Source organism: Carlito syrichta, unplaced genomic scaffold (genome assembly GCF_000164805.1).
Source record: "Carlito syrichta isolate Samal-C Ts95f unplaced genomic scaffold, Tarsius_syrichta-2.0.1 Scaffold303721, whole genome shotgun sequence".
NCBI classification, from domain to species: domain Eukaryota; kingdom Metazoa; phylum Chordata; class Mammalia; order Primates; family Tarsiidae; genus Carlito; species Carlito syrichta.
The window spans coordinates 277556-297877 of NW_007247817.1; the positions used below are offsets into that span (position 1 = coordinate 277556).

General features: G+C 43.1%; 1 protein-coding gene across 1 annotated transcript in view; it reads right to left on the reverse strand.

Annotated features, from left to right (window-relative positions):
• Positions 1–288: 288 nt before the first annotated feature.
• BLNK (B-cell linker) overlaps positions 289–20322 on the reverse strand; it is a 97742-nt gene continuing 77708 nt past the window's right edge. Inside the window, exons 10-17 of the mRNA XM_021712914.1 lie at positions 19277–19304; positions 16595–16637; positions 12832–12916; positions 12046–12077; positions 6805–6881; positions 5337–5420; positions 3118–3273; positions 289–673 (exon numbers count right to left, since the gene is read on the reverse strand). Of these exons, the coding sequence (XP_021568589.1) occupies positions 554–673; positions 3118–3273; positions 5337–5420; positions 6805–6881; positions 12046–12077; positions 12832–12916; positions 16595–16637; positions 19277–19304 (625 nt within the window). The 3' untranslated portion in view covers positions 289–553. The remainder of the gene's footprint in view (positions 674–3117; positions 3274–5336; positions 5421–6804; positions 6882–12045; positions 12078–12831; positions 12917–16594; positions 16638–19276; positions 19305–20322) is intronic.

Sequence of the window (20322 nt, forward strand, 5' to 3'; positions counted from 1 at the left end):
AATCTTGGACAAGAATTTCCCATGGTTGGAAGCACTCACAAAAATCTTCCTTGCCTGTACTTACAAGTATCATACATTACTGCAATATCTTATTTTCCATTTCACAATGTAATTTTAACCAAGGCTTCATTGTCAAGTGCTAGCAGTGAACAGCCCAGTTACTTTAGTGCTTATCTTAGGGGCTTAAATTCCCAGCAGTTTTGTTTTATATAAGAGTATTATTACTTTTTTTCTTTAGAAAATTGCATATATTTTCTTACATGACTGAAAATAATTTACACCTTTTTTAAATAAAGACATTTATTTGGAGAATATTTGTAGTATGGTAACTCAACCTCACCAGAAATGATTAATAGTTCACCAGGCCAGACAACAGCAGAACAAGTTCAAAGGAGCTTCTTAAAAAGAAATGGATTCTTCCACTGGAGCTGCCACTACCTTCTGTTTTCTTACTGGATGGTTCATAATCCAAAATATAAAGCTTTGGGACTTTTTCTCAAAGAAGAAACATGGGGGGGAATGTCTGAAGTAACGATATTGACTTTGTTTTTCTTTATGAAACTTTGACTGCGTATTTCAGTCTTGTGGAATCTTTTGTGTTGTTCTGACTGTCAATAAGAACCAGGGGACTGTGTTGATGATTCTTGATGATTTCAGCAACACTTCCAAAATACTAGAAAGCACAGAAGAAAACATAGATGAATTAGACATTGGCATTTCTGTTAACTTCGAGCTCCATCCTCCTGTCTTCCCTCGTGTTCTCAAATTTGAAAAGGCTATTCAGTCCCAGCTGACATTCTGCCCACAAAAAAATCTAGTTGAACAAAGACTGTAACCTTCAAGGTTACAACTCAGTAAAATAAAAAACGCAGCTGTCATCCTCAATCAGCATAACCACTGAGAGAGTTTACGTCACTGAGTTGTGATATATTTTAATATCTTGTTTTTTATTTAGTGTCAAATATGAAACTCATACAATGAATTTCTCTACATTATTTACATAATATAATTATCTATTACCTTGCAAAAGTCTTAGCTATAAAACTGATGTGATAACTTTATGGAATTTAGAACCAAGAAAAAGTTATTTCCTAGATAAATTTATGTTTTTTTGTTTGTTTGTTTGTTTGTTTGAACAAATAAAGAAAGCTTTATAAATTCTCCCATTATAGTGGTATCTACTTATTTTGGAATCTATAGGCTTGGAAGTGAGGTGAAACTCTGATCTGTTAATTTTGAAGTAAGAATAAGATTCATTAGCCAACAGGAATCCTTGTTCCCAGAGTTTCCTAACAGAACAAGTCCAGAGAGCTTCTGGGAACTCAAAATTTATATGAGAGAATTTCAGAACCTCTAAATAGGACAGCTCCCTTGTTCCTTAAGCTCCTTGTGGAGGAACTAGACTTTTAGGGAGGCTTTAGAATGTTAGATGATAATATAATCTACATTTTAAAAACAAAGTTTGATCTTGATTAGTGCTGTCAGATTCAAAAGTTTTGCATTTGCTAATTAAACTGAGACTTTATTAAAAGCAAAATAAAACCCCAAACTATAAAATTCCTGGAAGAAACATAGGGAGAGAACCTCATGATATTGGATTTGGCAATGATTTTTTGGATATGACACTAATAACACAGGGAACAAGAGCAAAGATAGACAAATAAGACTATATAAAACTTAAATATTTTTGTTCAGTAAAGAACATAGTCAACAGAGTGTAACAATAATCTATGGAATGGGAGGAAAATATTCGCAAACCTTCCATCTGAAAAAGGGTTAAAATTCAGAATATATAAAGAATTCCTAAAATTCAACAACAACAAAAATTCAACAACAACAAAAATAAAATATCTCGATTAAAGCATAGGTAAGGGGCTTCAATAGACTTCAAAATAAGGAAGCCAGACATTGTGCTCTGGTTCTGGAAATACAGATAGTCCTTGGCCTCATCTAGAGGAGAAGACAGACATGACAGCAATTATGACACTTTCTAACAATACAAACATTTTCTAACATGTGCTGGGTTTACAATGTTTGTAGCTTTTTCTGAAGGACTCTTGAAAATAAATATTTAACATGAACTTTGTTTTATGCTATTTTCTCTGCTTAGATTGTTCTTTATTTTTTTTCTCCTTTTCCTTCCCTCCAACTTATATTCTATTTATTCAAAGTCAACTCATAATTCAAAACCAGAACAAGTATTACTCCCTTTCTGGACCAGTCATGGGTTATTTCAATTCATTTATAGGAACAACCTGGCTAAACTGAGATATGGTAAGCATTGAGTTTGGTCCAGATTAAAGAGATATTAAAGTTCATGTCTGGTTAATATTTAAGACTTGTGTGATGTTTCTTTTTTGCTGCAGGCCCAAAGTTCACACTGATACAAGGGCTGTTGTCGAATGGATCTTTCCCCTCTGCCTTGGCATTGAGATGTCAGGTCTTGGCTTTGGAGCTTTGGACCTTGACCTTGATTCTTAAAACTTTAATTCTACTTGACATTTCAACCTTGATTTTTATGTGCCCTGGACTAAAATCTTGGGTCAGATTGATCTCACTAAGTAACTGGATGAAAAAACTAGGCTGTATATCATATCATTTTTTCCTTTTCTGTTTTCTTGTAGAATATACTGTCCCAATACAGTTTGTTTTTGTTTTTGTTTTTGTTTTTTGAGTCGAGGTCTTGCTCTCTTGCCCAGGCAGCAGTGCAGTGGAACATGGAACAATCACAGCTCACTGCAGCCTCAACCTCCTGGGAGCAGTTGATCCTTCTGCCTCAGCTTCCCGAGTGACTGGGATTATAGACGCACACTACCATGCCCAACTAACTCTTTTATTTTTTGTAGACACCAGGTCTCACTATGTTGCCCAGTCTGGTCTCGAACTCTTGGGCTCAAGCAATCCTCTCATGTTGGCCTTCCAAAGTGCTGGGATTATAGGCATGAGCCACCGTGCCTGGCCCCAAATATTATACCTTACCTTGTTTTCTATCTATGATATTTATGCAAGCATAAGACCAAGAACCTTTGTATCCTTTCCCCTTATCTCCGGCACCTAATACAGTAAGATGCCGTTGTGTTCAATGCATACAGTGGAATTAAAAGAGAAACTACCGACCTCTTCACCATTTTTCTTTCTGCCCAAAGCATACTGTTTTGTGGCTTCAATAAATCGCACAGGAATATTATACACTCGCTTATTAAAGAACACAACTAGTGTATATGGTTGTTTGGAATCATGGCCAGAGCTTTTCCGGATAAGAAATGATCCATCCTGTTTAATGAAAGAAAAGTATAATTATGGTCAGCATTATATTTCTGCAGGTTGAACATCAGTTTATGAAGAATGTCTATATTACATTCCAAAGGTGACTATTTAGCAGCATGATTTGCATTATTGATTAGAGGTTTTATTGTGTCCCAAGAAAATAGTTCAGCAAAATCTGTACTCATAGGAAACCCTGAGGTCAGTGTAGCTTTTTGATGTGTTAAATAAGGTATTATGTTTCTAGAACTTAGAAATGTGGGAAGGGACACATGTTCTCCAATTGCCTATGAAAAAACAGTATCAAACAGATTCTATGCAAAAGCACTATAAGAAGAAAACAGAGATTGGGGATCAAAATTGTCAACTGACAATAATTCTCTCCACAAATAATTTATATGAAAGTTCCCCCAAAGTAAAATATTAAAATTCATTTCATTAAAATATTCTAGAATCATAAATTCAAAAATTACAAACAGAAAAATGGACAAATAGAGTGAAACGCAACAAGACTTGATCTTAAACTCAGGAAAAAAATGTAAGAAAAAGACAAACCTATCTCAGAAATGAAGAAAAACTTATAGAATGTCCAAGGGACAGGAGCTTCAAATAAAGATTTAATAGGTAACACTGAAAGATGGCTTGGGAACAATCAAGATCATAAAAAAAAAGTGAGATTTAATAAATGAAGTACAACAGAATAAAAAAGACAGGAACTGAAATGAGAGAATAACAAAAAGATCCCAAATGCATGTAAATTGAGTCCCTGAATAAGAAAAAAAACAACAGAATAGATCTGCCTTTAAGACTATAATCTAAGAAAACGTGTTGGACAGAAGAGAAAACTGAAGGCTACAGAGGAAAAGGGCTTCCGTCTACCTGAGAAAACTGACCTGGAACAATCAACTCCGAGACATATGTTGGCAATACAATTAGACTTTAATAACAAAAAGTTTGCAGAGCCTTCAGGTATCCAATTCCACCGAAGGGCGAGAAAATAACATTAGCATCAGACTTTTAAAACTCAAGCTAAGGATTTTATATCCAGCCAAGATTTCTTCCAAGTATCAGGTGATGAAAAAACAATTTTGAATGTGCAGGAGCTCAGGGAATAATAGAAACACAGTTTTTCCTGAGACTTTACGACAGGTGCACATTTTCAAACAAAAGAGACAGTTGGAGAAGTCAACTGAAGGACTGAAGGAAAGCATTCGTATATTTAATTGTGGAACCAGGACTTCAACAAGGGTTGGGGTGGGGGGGAGCAGAACAGTATGTAAGTGTTACGTTTCCTGACAAAGTAGGGTGCAAATAAACAAAAATATGGGGGAAGGAGGGAGAAAGAAAGTGAAAAGTGTCTTTCTTTCTTCCTTTTTTTTTTTTTTGAGTTGGAGTCTCCCTCTGTTGCCCAGGCTGGAGTGTAGTAGCATGCTCATGGCCACCGCAGTCTCGACCTGCTGGGCTCAGGCGATCCTTCCGCCTCAGCCTTTCAAGTAGCTGGAACTACAGGCGCACACCACCACACCCATTTGATTTTTTGATTCCTTGTAGAGACAAGGTCTCACCAAGTTGCCCGGGCTGGTCTCGTCCCCCTGAGCTCAGGCAGTCCTCTCACCTCGGCCTCCCAAAGTGCTGGGATTACAGGCTACCACACCCTGCCTGAAAAGTGGCATTTTAACTGTGGATTGTCCAAACTGTCCCCAGTGGTCCTACATGATTGAAGCTGGCCTCTCCAAAAATTTACTTCCAAGTATTTTGTTGCCATCCTAACTCAAATTTTAACCCTATGCTTTGATCCAAAGTAGCTAGCCACTGCTCAGTCCTCATTGAGCACATGTAGCACCAAGCCCTCCAAGGATATCCTCCTCACCTCTTCTCTCCTACTGTTTGGAGAGCAGGGAATCCTTGCAGGGAGAAAAGGCCAGGTAGAAAGAGGTGGAGGAACAAAGAGGGAGGGGTTTGCAAGAGAGGAAGGGATGTCGGATTCTCTTGAATAAAGGAATTGCATGTGTCATCATCGCAATTATGTAATTAGATTGAGGGTAAGTCATGGGATTTAAAAATGATCCGACCTTGTTTGATCTGTGCAACGCCTCTTCTGCAGACTTGCGATCGCAGGCCCCGGCGTACCACGACTTGCAGTGAACATCAGCTTCCTGTGAAATGGAAGGCATCAGTGAGCTTGAGCCGGTCCTCAGCATCGCTCATATCTGTGCACTGGAAGCCAAGCTCCGTCTGCACTGCTAAGGCAGGCTTCACTACATCGGGACTGCTAATTTGAAAATGAGCTTTATGCTTTCTTTGATCAACTACACAGATTATACCACTGATTCCTCCCCTTCCCTTTCTCCCTCCCCGCTTTGGCCTTAGCTGCGAAACTTGGCACTTGAACACAACTAAATCCTAATAGGTTCCTGGACCATTCATTTCCTTCTCCTAAAAATAAGCAAGACCCTCCCTTTCCATGATGCTCTCGTTGTTGTTGTCTTGTGGAGTGCTTTATAATTTTCCAAAGTGTTTTTCCAAATATTATCTTATTTGATTCTCACAAGTAAGGATATACACCTTCTTTGAAGGCAAGAAGGACACAAGCTATTAACTGTATTTTACATGTTTACATATATGTTTACATAAGCTTAGAGAGACTTACCTAAGGGCACAGAATCTTTTCTGTCTCTTTTTATTTTTATTGATTTGTTTATTTTTAAAGAAAAATAGAGCTGGGGTCTTACTATGTTGCCCAGGCAGCTCTTGAACTCTGGGGCTCAAGCAATGCTCCTGCCTTGGCCTCCGAAAGTGCTGGGATTACAGGCATGAGCAACCATGCCCAACCTCTCAGTCTCTTTATAAATTATGCTGTCTTATATGTGTTATAACATCATAAGCCATTACAGATCTATTCTGAGGAAATTACAAAGTTTAAATAAAATCTATGCTGGAAGAAAAGCAATGAAAACATCACATCCTGTGTTAGTTTTTTGTTTTTCTTTTTTTTTTTAAGTTGGAGTTTCACTCTGTCACCAGGCTGGAGTGCAGTGGCATGCTCATGGCCACCACAGCCTCAACCTGCTGGGTTCAGAAAATCCTTCTGCCTCAGCCTTCTAAGTAGCTGGACCCACACAGGCATGCGCCAACACTCTTGGTTAATTTTTTGATTTATTGCAGAGATGAGGTCTCGCCAAGTTGCCCGGGCTGGTCTCGTACCCGTGGGCTCAGGCAATCCTCTCACCTTGGCCTCCCAAAGTGCTGAGATTACACACCTGAGCCACCATGCCTGGCTTCCATGTTAGTTTTGAAGAAACACTGATTGTGTTTCCTTCAGGGCATCTGGAATACAATCTAGACTAAATGGAGCAAGGTCTTATAGTCACTGAAAAAAAAATTGGATATTTTGTATCCATTGATAAATGACAGCTCACAAACTGACTTAAAATGCAGACTCAGTTGTCAAGCTTCGGTCCAAGTGCTCTCATCTCAGAAGAGATGCTCTTTCCTGTAATTTCCCGGCAGCAATTCTGTGACATCGAGTTCGTTTCATACCTGTTCTGAGATACTGGAGTTAGGCGAAACACTGGGTAGTGGCCCATCCACAGTTGGGCTTCCCCCTTCTGGAAATCCTGAAAGGATAGAATCGACCTTCAATTAGTCTTCACTAGTTCTTGAAGCATCACCATGCCTACACCCCAACACTGTGTCAGGTGCTGTGGGGATCACACCTCCCCCCAAAAAATTCTCAAGGCAATGGTTCAAAAAATGTGGCCTGAGGACCCCTGGAAATTCCCAAGATCCTTTCAGAGGCTCAAGAGGTCTTTTCTTTTCCAATTACCTGTCTCTATGAAGTCCGATTTTCTTCATATATTTCAACCAGAAAAACATATGGCAACAGATTGAATGTAAAAACATGAGAATCCAGCAGTCTCTGTTACTCCAGATGTTAAAGAGATTTACAAAATGTGACTGGGTATGGTGGCTCACACCTGTAATCCCAGCACCTGAGCCAAGGTGGGAGGATTGCTTGAACCTAGGAGTTTAAGACTACCCTAGGCAACATAGCAAAACCCCTATCTCTACAAAAAAATAACCAAATTAGCCAGGTGCGGTTGTGTACACCCTAGTCCCAGCTATTCAGAAAGCTGAGGTGGAAGGATCGCTTGAGCCCAGGGGTCAAGGCTGTGGTGACCTGTGATCCTGCCACTGCACTCCAGCCTGGGCAACACAGTGAGATCCTGACTTTAAAAAAATGTACAAAATGTAAAACAATGCCATTCTTCCCACCAAACTTTTTGTTTGGAAAATACAATTATTCTTCATGTTAACATGTAATGAGTTTAATGTTATTTCTAAATGGATTAATAAATATGTTTACAATGCTTCCGTTTAAATTCTTGATATATCAAGTGTCAACAGAAGGAAGCATGTAAACCAAAGCTCTCTGGATCTACAGTGATTTTAAGAGTGTTAAAGCCCAGGCTCGGTGGCAGCCTGTCATCCCAGCACTTTGGGAAGCCAAGGCAAGAGGATTGCCTGAGCCCGCGGGTTTGAGACCAGCCCGGGCAACTTGGCGAGACCTCATCTCTACAATAAATCAAAAATTAGCCAGGTGTGGTGGTACGTGCCTGCAGTTTGGAAGGCTGAGGCAGAAGAATCGCTGGAGCCCAGTAGGTCAATGCTGGAGTGACTGTGAGCAGGTCACTGGGCAACGGAGTGAGACTCTTAACGCAAATAATAATAATAATAATAGTGTTAAAGTGCCTTCAGGCATAAACGACCACAAGGCGTTTACAATCTAAATGTGGAGGTATGTGCACTAGAGAAATACATAGCTGTATTCATTCATTCATTCATTCTTGGGTCCTTGCCCAAGGATCAAGGCAATGGAGAAATACTGCAGTCAACAAAACAACAAAATGCCCTGCCTGCTTGGAGCCTACATTGTAATGGGTTAAGATGGGCAATAAAGACTTAAGTAAATATATATGTATGCAATATGAGAGTCATAAATGCTATGGAGAAAAATAAAGCAGAGAAAGCAGCCTTGCTGAGGTGACGCCTGGACAAGACCTGCAGGTGAAGAGGGAGGAGGCATGTGGGCATCTCAGGAAAGAATGTTCCAGGCGGAGGGGCCTGTAAATGCGAGGGTTGGGGACATCTAGGAAGAGCAAGGTCATTGTGCCTGGCATACAGTGAGAAAAGGGGAGAGGATCGTGGGGTGAAGGCGTCAAGGAGGGAACAAGATTTATAGGCTCTGGGGGATTCCTAACATCACTGGAGCTTTAATGAACATAACCTTGATACGGGAAGCTTTGGAGGGTTTTGAATAGAAGAGCAGCATGAGCTTATCGCAGGGTCGTTCTGGCTGCTGGGCTGGAAAAAGGCGGCAAGAGCAGAGAGGGAGGCCAGTTCCGTGGTCTTGCTGGAAGTGACAGTGGCTTGGAACATGTCACAGCAGTGGAAGGAGTGAGAAAGAGAGGTTGGATTCCAGATCTAGTTTGAAGGGATAGCTGGAAAGTGGGTGAAGAAAGCAGGTGAGGAGTCAGGGGAGACGCTAGGCTGGGCACAGTGGCTCACCCTGTAATCCTAGCACTTTGGGAGACACAGGCAGGAAGATCGCTTGAGGCCAGGAGTTATGAGCTGGGCAACAGAGCATGACCCCATGAAAGAAAATCAGAATGGAATGGAAGGGAAGGGAACGGAAGGGGGAAGGGAAGGAAAGAAAGAAGGAAGGAAGGAAAGGATGGAGGGAGAGAGGGAGGAAAGAAAGAAAAGAAAGAAAGAAAGAGGGGATGACCAGAGCAACCAAGGTCATCCTTTATTAGGACAAGGAAGTCTGCAAGAGAAATGGTTCTGAGTGAAGTAAGCGCTTCATTCAGCTAACAGTTCCCTGGATGTTCCCGGAAGGCAGCCTCCCTTGTAAGAGGAGGGGGCAGTGAGGGCCGGCAGCCCCACACATGTGGGCCTGAAAGAAGGGGTACTCTAATGGGGGGACAGAACTCCCCAGGACAGCAGCCAAGGTGGTGGGGGGCAGACTTTCCCAAGGCACACAGCAAAGGCTGTCGGTGGCTTCTGCAATTTGCCCTTGGAAGGGTTCCCGTGGCAAAGTTCCTCATCCTGAACACTCTGTTTTGCTTTCAGCATGTGAGGGCATCTCGTCCTCACACAGTTCTTTGTAGGGGGGCTACTAGGCTCATTTCACAGAAGAGGCCTTCCCAGAACCCCCATCTGAAACAGCAGCCCTCCTGCCTCCATGACTCTGCCATCAGCCTTTCCACCATGCTTTCTTTATAGGAGTTAGCATTTACCCAATATGATGCTATTTATGTGTTTTTCTTTTCTGCCTGTCTCCTTCAATAGAATGCAAGCTTCATGAGGACAGAGTCTTTATTTGTTGTGTTCCTTCTTGTTCTCTCCTGTGTCAAGACCAGTGCCTGGCATACACATAGACGTCCAGTAGCAATTGAAAGAATGACTTGGGTTGAAAAACAGCAGGAGGTATGATACACCTTTTTGGGAGGGGGGGGGTTGGAGTCTCACTCCTTTGCCCAGGCTGGAGCAGTGGCATGCACGCTCACAGTCATCCCAGCATTGACCTTCTGGGCTCCAGCGATCCTTCCACCTCACTCTTCCAAGTAGCCGGAACTACAGACGTGATCTACCATGCCCAGATGTTTTTTATTTTATTGTAGAGACGAGGTCTCACCATGTTCCCCGGGCTGGTCTCGAACCCACAGGCTCAGGCAATTCACTCACCTTGGCCTCCCAAAGTGCTGGGATTACAGGCTGAGCCACCGAGCTCGGCCGATACACCTTTTTAAATAATGAAAAATAGGCTGGGTGCAGTGGCTCGAGCTTGTAATCACAGCATTTTGGGAGGCTGAAGCAGGAGGATTGCTGGAGCCCAGGAGTTCAAGACCAGCCCGGGCATCAAAGTGAGGCATCGTCTCTACAAAAAAATCAGAAAATTAGCTAGGCCTGGTAATGCATGCTTGTAGTCCCAGCTGCTTGGAAAGCTGAGGCAGGGGGATCACTTGAGCCCAGGAAGTGGAGGCTGTGGTGAGCCGTGATCGTGCCACTGTACACCAACCTGGGTGACAGAGTGAGACCTCAACTAAAAAAAAAAATTCATTTCTATAGCCAAATAATTTTCACTTTGTGTTGTCAGAACTTAAAAAAAAAACTTAGTAAAACTTTCATTTATTTAAGATGAATAAAATTATTATAGGTCAGGCACGGTGGCTCCGCCTGTAATCCCAGCACTTTGGGAGGCTGAGGCGAGAGGATAGCCTGAGCCCAGGGGTGCGAGACCAGTCTGAGCAACTTGATGAGATGTTGTCTCGACAATCAATCACAAAAGCTAGCCAGGCATGGTGGCATGCATCTGTAGTTCCAGCTACTTGGAAGGCTGAGGCAGAAGGATTGCCTGAGCCTAGCAGGTTGAGGCTGTAGTGACCGTGAGCATGCCGCTGCATTCCAACCTGGGTGACAAGAGTGAGACTCCAACTCAAAAGAAAAAAAATTGTTATTAAAATCTTAAAAATACATTTAGTAAAAAAAGTACATATATTTTTTGCTTGTGACAATTATTCTGTTTATTTAAATAGATTTACTCTTGATTATTTTGGAATATACCCAAAATTGTCTATGTAAGGCAGAGTTTCCTTCTTCTATTTTTCTACACTGAGTAGAAAGCAAATTAAGGTTTGGGCAGTTACATTCTGTGACTCTGACTTATCTAATTCACATTTTTTTGTTGTTCTTTTTGGTTTTGAGTCAGAGTCTCACTCTGCTGCCCAGACTGAAGTTCAGTGACAAACTCACGGCCACCCCAGCATCTACCTGCTGGGCTCGGGCGATCCTTCTGCCTCAGTCTTCCAACTAGCTGGAACCACAGGCACATGCTACCACGCCTGGCTAATTTTTTGGTATATTGTAGAGACAAGTTGCCCAGGATGGTCACGAACGAATTCATATATTGTTAGGGTGACATTTGCCTTGGGAAAATTATCCCAAGAGGATACTGACATATCCTCTTTTCAGGATACAGTTTGTAGATCATTTTGTGATCATTAAGATAGATTTTAGATTTGTTTGCTTGCTTATTTATTTATTTGACTCTGGGTCTCTGTCGCCCTGGCTAGAGTGCATTGACATGATCACAGCTCCCTGCAGCTTCGACTTCCTGGGCTCAAGTGATCCTCCTGCCCCAACCTCCCCAATAGCTGGGATCACAGGCATGCGCCACCATGCTTAGCTAATTTTTTTTTTTTTTTGTAGAGACCGGGTCTCACTATATTGTCCAGGCTGTTCATAAACTCCTGGACTCAAGCAATTCTCCCACCTCAGCCTCCCAAAGTGCTGGGATTACAGGCATGAGCTATCACACCTTGCCTGGATTTTAGATTTAATTTAAATAAACCATTTACTGAGGATCTTCTAGGTACCAAGTATGATACCGGGTACTTCCCTATGTTGTTTACTTATATTCTTATTTTAAAAACAGTTGTATTGCTTTTGTAAAAAATAAAAGATTTTTTAAATTGCATGATCAATAAGACAGTCAATCATTATTTTTAAAAAGTAAAAATTGTCTTGTATCTGTTTACTTTTCCAAATAACTCTGTGAAATAAATATTCTTGGCCCCATTTTGCAGACAAGGAAACACTAAGAGAAGAGACCAAGATCACGCAGCTGGAAGTGCTGTGTTAGAACCCAGGTCTGCCAGACACTGAGATCCAGCCTTGACCATGACCTGACACTGCCCTTCATGACTTCCTTGTACTTACTTGGCGGAGGTATGGGTTTCTGATGAATTTGTCTGAAAGAAAGAATTTCAGATTAGTTAAGAAAGAATTTCAGATGAAAAGGGCAAAGCACGCTATGAGTATGTTTGACTTTTCATTTACACTGAAGGTGCTCTGAAGGGTACATCACAAAGCAATCAATACTAATGGCCAATAAAACATTTCTAAAGACAGGAGTGGCATCAAAACCTTACAGACAAGTGAGACTGTTCCCTGGAATTTTCAAAAAAGAGGAACCTTGATTAAGGTATTGTATTTTAGTCAAGTCCAATAATTAATGCAATTAGTAGGTCTCTGCAACTCTACACAGTTCTTTTAAAGTTGTTTAACACCTTTTTCTTTGAGTCAGTCTCACTGTCAATCAGGCTGGAGTGCAGTGGCATGATCTCAGCTACTGCACCCTCGACCTGCTGGGCTCAGGCGATCCTTCCATCTCAGCCTTCCAAGCAGCTGGGACTACAGGCATGCACCACCATGCCTGGCTAATTTTTGCATTTATTGTAGAGACGAGGTTTCACCATGTTGCCCAGCTGGTCACGAACCCCTGGGTCAGGCAATCCTCTCACCTCGGCCTCCCAAAGTGCTGAGATTATAGGCATGAGCCACCGTGCCTGGCCTCTTAATACATTTTAAAATGTAATTGCAAAAACAATGAAATTTTGAGTCTTTACCAACACAATAAGCCAGCATCACCATGCAATGAAACAACACACGTGTGTTAACTCCTGCAGCAACAACAGGAAACGTTTGAAAGGAAAGGATTCTTACTTCTGGGCAGGAGGAAACACTGGTGACGGCACAACTTCTTGTCTGTGACTCGACCCTCGATGGCGTTCAGCCGGTATTGGTTTTTCTGGATTAAGAAAAGTCTCATTAGGATTAGAAAGAAATGTCTGTCCCCATCTCAAAACCCAGTGGCATCAGCCGAGAAGACCAATTTGATCAGAGGTCTCCCCGAGAACACGTCTTTTCCCAGGATGTCGTGAGCTGGTGCACTTGTCAGTCTGCCGGTATGTCTGTGCTATTAGGACCAGGACTCCCATCCAGTTGTGTTACAAGGGCATCCCACCTTTCTGTGTTCATCCTCTGACATGTCCATAGAGACCGAACCCATGGGGCCTGACCCTTTAAGCGTGCGAATAGCCACCCTCTGAATACCACCCTCGACTTTCCATGTGGCCACCACACAGGTGCTTTGACACCTTGTTGGGTCTCGATTAGTCATCATTTGTGGTAGATGTAGTTTGTTACTAAGAAGAGGTAAACTATTGAGTTTGTGAATGATCCACTCTTTGTAAAAAATTAATCAGTCGGGTGCAGTGGTTCACGCCTGTACTCCCAGCACCTTGGGAGGCTGAGGCAGGAGGATTGCTTGAGCCCAGGAGTTCGAGACCAACATGGGCAACCTAGCGAGACCCCGTGTCTATTAAAAAAACAAAAAATAGCCAGACACAGTGGCACATGCCTATAGTTCTAGCTACTTGGGAGGCTGAGGCAAAAGGATTGCCTGAGCCCAAGAGGTAGAGGCTGTGGCGATAATCATGCCACTGCACTCCAGCCTGGGTGACAGTATGAGACATTGATTCAAAAGTAAATTAAATTAGATCAAGTTCAAGCTTATCCCTGTGATAATATCAATCTCACTTGCATTTCACTGAGTTTTCCTAAGCAGAAGAGAAAGGAGTGAAAAGTGGGCTTTAACTTGAAACATTAGAAACTTATGCAGAAGCCTATGGTGAACTTTAATGCTGAACTATTAATATAGGAGACCAAAAATCATTTTAATGTTTTACTCGCCATCAAATTTGTCCTAAGGGTGTGTTAAAATCTTGGCATGTCCATGGATGAGTTCCCTGCATGGAAGAAAGGTCAAGAACTATAAGAACCCAAAAGGAATAAACGTAGTAAGAACTCAAAGATGTGGATACATGGTAAGACAGATGTCAGGGCTCAGGGTTTCTCGTGGTGCACTGAAGCTTGAAAGCCTTGCACTGCTGAAAAATATATTTTGGACTGGTGGCAAGTTACTTCGAACTGCCGTGTTAGATGTTTTGCTCATGACTAAAACTTGGTAATTTCAGAAGGAGAAGCAATGAACAAATTAGGTCTCAACAGCCTAGGGTCTTTGTGACACCTGCTTTGCCTCTGCTGTCCTCAAGGCTTTCTTCCCAGGTGAGGAGAGGCCACTACTTCACTTTGGGTTTGGATGGTCATTGCCTCTGCTCTTGAAATAAATAACAAAAGAGGCACCGTGACAAGCTCCTGGACATTGAAAACAAGAATCTCTCCTGGTTTTTAGAGGCTCCCATGACCATGAAGTTTGCACAGGGTTGTACCTACTTCCTGCAGAGGCTCAGAGACCCTGAGGTCACTAAGACTCCATGCTCCCTGCCCAACAGGCAGGAAGGACTGCAAGGAAGGGAAGGTCAGAAAGACAAAAGCATCAGAGGAATGGCAGAAGAAAGCAAGACAGAGGGAAAGGAGTGATGCCTCCTAAGTAGCCTGGGGGGAAAAGATATGGGAAACACAAGGGAAAAGCCTAGTGGAGAAATTGAAGCAGAAGTGAGGTGTAGTGCACACTCAGAAAAGATCCACTGTCCATCGTCAGAGGCAGGAGAACACATCCTGGAGATAAGCCCACGTGCATTCAGGGAACAGTCCGAGGAACATGCATGACGTTTTTAACCTTAGGTAGATACCTTCACGTGAGAATTAGACGGATGGGTGCAGGAACTTGAACTTCTACATAACGTTTTAAGTGTTGATATTACAGATTGAGGATTACACGCTGACCTTTTTCTCCTAACCTTGCCAAGTTCCTAACTAAGGGAGCTGAAGACACAGGCTTTTAAATTAACTATTTGGTGTGGTTTACTTTCCAACTGGCTCTGGCATAATAGCACATAACAGATAAAGAAGCAAAACCAAAGTATTTTATGTAAAGCTGTCTTTTGGGGACTCCTTTTTTTTTGAATGGTAGTCTCCCTCTGTCGCCCAGACTGGAGCATGGTGGCATGCTCACTGCTGGGCTCAGGTGATCCTTCAGCCTCAGCCTTCTAAGTAGCTGGAATTATAGGTGCACACTACCATGCGCGGCTAATTTTTTGATTTATGGTAGAGATGAGGACTCACCAAGTTGCCCAAGCTGGTCTTGAACCCCTGGACTCGGGCAATCCTCTCGTCTTGGCCTCCCAAAGTGCTGGGATTACAGGTTTGAGTCACCGCACCTGACCTGGGACTCCTTTTTAAGACACTTGTTCTGTCTGAAGTTGGCCACCACCTATGAAACTTCATCTGCCTGCCACGAAGCTTGACTCCCTCCGCATTCCTCAGGCTTCCCAGTTTCTTGAATGCTTTCAAAATTTCTAAGATAAATGTAGCTGACTAAATGGACTCCATCCGTAACCTGCAAGACCTTCCTCACACACTTAGATACCCTGCCTTCCCGGACCCAACCAACGTAAATCACACATGTATTGATTTATAGTTTCTTGTAACTTCTGTCCTCCTGAAGTGTATATAACCAAGTTGCAATTCAACCACGGCAGGCAAACATTCTCAAGACCCCAGGGTGCCATGAGTCTAGGGTCACTCACATTTGGCTCAGAATATGCCATCTTAAATATTTTACAAAGTTTAGCATCTTTTTTCAGTAAAATGATTCTTTTTTTTTCCCCTAGCATTTTTCAGATACAATTTTTTTAACATGGGAAAGCTCTAAAAATATATATATACGGCTTTTGAATGATGATAAAAACAAAGGAACAAAAGCACTTGAAGATGTCCTAAGAAGACAGACATTTGAACTTGGAAAGCATTATTTTGAAAACTTAGAAAAGAACTTGTTTGAATAAATAGATTTGTTTTTAATGCCATTTTTTTTTTTTTTTTGAGTTGGAGTCTCACTCTGTCGCCCAGACTGGAATGCAGTGGCCGCTCCCGGCCATCGCAGCCTCGACCTGTTGGGCTCTGGTGATCCTTCCGCCTCAGTCTTCCAAGTAGCTGGAACTACAGGCGCGCGCTACCACGCCCAGCTAATTTTTTTGATTTATTGTAGAAATGAGCTCTCCCCAAGCTGCCCAGGCGGGTCTCGAACCCGCAGGCTCAGGCAATCCACTCACCTCAGCCTCCCAAAGCGCGGGATTACAGGCTGAGCCACCGAGCCCAGTTAATGCCATTATCTTAACTAAATTATTTGTTCTAAGATATGTGAACTTCTCTGAGTTAATTTTCACACCTATATAGGGCACAACACGGCTTCTGGTAAGTTGTACCTGTCTGCAAACAGGCAAGTTTTGGGTGTTTAGCCTGTAGCCTGTCCAAAGACTCACTAAGCTCAGGTTCTGAGCTGGCTTTGCTACCTACTACTCATTGCAAATGTGAAAGACTATTTTGTTTAAAAGATTGAGTTTTTGAGTTTCATTACTTACACTTGCCTAAAAAAATAACGAGAGCGATTTAGAAATACATTTGTATACAAATCCTTAATTAAAACGGAAGATATGCCCTTCCTTTAAAGTCATAGATTTACCTTCACAGACACTTGGTGCATTCTGTTGAGAGGCAGTTGGAGTCTGTGCAAAAAAAGAAGAAGAAAAAAAAAGTCAAGGATATTGAATATAACAGAATGTGAATAAAAGCCAGAGCAATATTTTCTTTTGAGTTGGAATCACTCTTGTCCTCCAGGTTGGAGTGCAGTGGCACGCTCACGGACGCATGCTACCATGCCTGGCTATAAAGTCAGAGCGGTATTATTAAAATAAAAATTTTAGGAGGACTTCTCTTTGCCGCATTGTCATTTTTTCACTTATAACAACAATTACAAACACACAGTCCCCAGCCAGCCCAACCTTTGCCGCAAGCAACAACTGGCTGAAAATATCTCGTGAAGGCGGCGTGTCACCTTGGCATAAGAACCTCCCTCCTCTGTCTTCAGGGTTGACAGATACCATGACTCCCAGCGGCTACCAGGCAGTAGCGTTTGTACAACTGACATCTGGCATCTGGCTTTGGTCTTATAAATAAAAAAAAAAACCACAACAGCATCTATGATCCATCCTTTTTCTAGAGGAGGTTGTGATACTTCAGTGTCTTGCCAGGGAGAGGTAGGAATCTCACTCTGCCACCCCGGGCTGGAATGCAGTGACATAATCACAGCTCACTGCAGCCTCAAACACCTGGCCTCCAATGATCCTTCCTCCTCAGCCTCCTGAGTAGCTGAGATTGCAGGCAGGTGCCACCATGCTCAGCTATTTTTCTTTTGTAGAGATGAGGTCTCGCTACGTTAGCTAGGCTGGTCTTGAACTCCTGGGCTCAAGTGATCCTCCTGCCGTGGCTTCCCAAAGTGCTGGGATTACAGATGTGAGCCACTGCACCCAGCTTACAGCGTCAGTATTTAAAGGGGAAGTAGTGGGGCACAATGTTCAGTCTGGGGAATGGGCCACCTGAGACCCCATCCCCACCACCGTAGCACATGTCCATGTAATGAATACGCATTTCTAGCCCCTGAGTCTAAAATTTAAAAAAAGCCAGGCTCGGTGGCTCAGCCTGTAATCCCGCACCTTTGGGAGGCTGAGGTGAGTGGATTGCCTGAGCCCGCAGGTTCAGGTCGAGGCTGCGGTGGCCGGGAGCGGCCACTGCACTCCAGGTCTGGGCGACAGAGTGAGACTCCAACTCAAAAAAAATAAAAATAAAAAATAAAAAATTAAATTAAATTAAATTAGAAAACATATATATATATATATAATAAAGGAAATAGCAGGAGAAAGGGAAGGAGGAAAAATTTTTTTTTTAATGGGCAGAGGGCAGGCAAAAAGTTTCCATTCTTGTGAAGACTTTAAATGGCACTCAGTGAATTTACATTTTACATATGAAAACGGCTGTGGAGGAACAGTTGCTTATGGGGCGCTCAGTACATCTATATTTCACAAAAGATAAGCACGTGGAAACAAAGAGGAAGAAGTCAATTTTGCATTTGTCCCAGGGTGGGCAGAGGGGTGATTTCTAGTCTTGTTCTCATCTCTGCACCTGAGTAGGTAATCGATGTCACCCCTGTGTCCGCCTCTGCGCCCATGTCATCCCTAGCGCCCCTTTCTTTTATGGGGGTGATGAGCTGTGGCCACCTTAGCAGCACTCCATATTACCTACTTCAGGGAGCCTCCTGCCCCCTAGCAGACCCTCCCAGGGCAGTGGGCTCCTGGCAGCATCACCTGCTGCCTTGTGTCTGCCCGCAGGGTGACAGTGGCAACCCCAGTGCTCACCACACCCTCTCGGCAGATGGACACATCCTGGTGGTGGATTTTGCTTCCTTTTAACACACAAGTTAGACACGAGCGTATCTAACAAGAGGGGAGAAGGGCGAGCAACTAGCCGTAGCATGTATAGACTATATACTTTACCATTAAAGTAACCATTAGGCTTCTTTTTTCTTTTTTGAAATTAAAAAAAAAAATGCTTGACTGGTTTCAAGCTTCATTGTGCAAAAAACAAAACAAAACAATAAACTAATCCCTTACCTTGTCAGGGTGAGATCCAACACCTCTGCTTTAGGGCTAGTTCACAGGGGGTACATGCATTCTGAAAGATTTGGGGGCCCTCAGGAATTTCCCTGTGAACAGTTTGTGTGGGAGGCCACCTGGGGAGGTGCGTAGGCTTCTATCACAGTAGCTGTTTGTTTGGGAACAAAAGGCAGGGTTTTTTGGGTGACTCCATTCCAAGCTCATCTTTGCCTTTGGCATAGTGAGTTTGGGGTCTCCAGATTCTTTTCTTGCACAGTCTCATGACTGTAAATGCCAGCCTCCAGCAGGCTTGGCCACAGAATGGGGTGGCCCGGGCTCACCACTTCCAGCAAGAATCTGGGTGTGGTCGGGGTCATGTGTGCCTGGTACACGATGGTCTGCCATTCGTTTCCGTGTCAGCAGCGTGGAGTAGATACAGGGGCTTCCCGTAGGGGAGGCAGAGGAGGTGAGAGACAGAGAGGAGGGCCACCCCTCTGATCTGCCAGGAACCCTCAGTGAAGCCCCGGGGTCAAGCAAGGATGAATCCCTCTTCTCCAGCGACTTCCCAACTAAGCGTCTTGGACTGTCTGGGCAGCAACTTCAGTTGCTAAGATTGCTTGCTCACCATAGCTGAAAGCATTCTCAACTTTAAATAAGCGGATAAGAATAAACTCTGCAGGAAATAGGAAGTGCTTTTACACGCAAAATTAACTTACAGTCTTCAGTGGCGTTGCTGGTTTTTTCCTGGGGAATAAAAAGATTAGCTTTGTTAAAACACAACGAAGACACAATGGAGCTCACTGCTTATCATTCTCAAATGTAACCCAGAATAAAGAAAGCGATACAGGCATGCAGAAGACTATCCACAGAGACGAATGAAAGTGGAATTTGGTTATGATCCTTCTGGCCTCAGACAGATGGGGACGGGGTTCACTGGGGTTAAACCAAGGCCCCCGTTGCCAGGAAATCGGCAGAACTGAGCACTGTTGCAGTTCTGCTGTCAATTACTCAGTGAACTTGGGCCTCTTCTTCTTGGCTGTGAGGTGAGTCTGAGCTCTAGTTTCCTCACCTGTCAATTGAGGACAGAGTCAGTGTTTCCACAGTGTGAACACAAGAGTCCTTCTCTCCCCCAGCAGCACCTGGGGCGACTGCCTGGGACAGTGGGTGGAGATAAGAGGCACCTAGCCGGCACCTCCCCATGCCAGCTTCCGCCCTGCATCTTGGGGACTGTTCACCACTCAACTTCTGGGAGGCTTTCATTCAAACAGAGAGAGCCAAGGCCAAAGCAAGTTTGAAAAACTAGTGTGTAGTCCTGAAGGTGCTTGCCTGAAATCACACTTACGTTCCTGTCTTGGTTCCAATGAAGATGGAATCTAACATGGCTAAGGTTTCATGCTTCTCTTCTGTGTTAATTTCAAATATTCTCTCTCTCACACTTTGTTTTTGGCTGAGAGCTGAAATATGGGGGGAAGTACTAACAATTTTAACTCCTGGCACTGGGTTAGGATCCTCACATGTTTTTAAACCTTACAGTGAGACCTGGTTGGGGTCTCACTCTGTCGCCCAGGCTGGAGTGCAGTGGCATGCTCATAGTTGACTATAGCCTCCACCTCCTGGGCTCAGGCCATCCTTCTACCTCAGCCTCCTAAGTAGCTGGGACTATAAGTACATGCCACCATGCCTGCTTAATTTATTATTATTATTATTTTTTGGAGAGACAGGATCTAACTAACTATGTTGTCTAGGCTGGTCTCGAACTCCT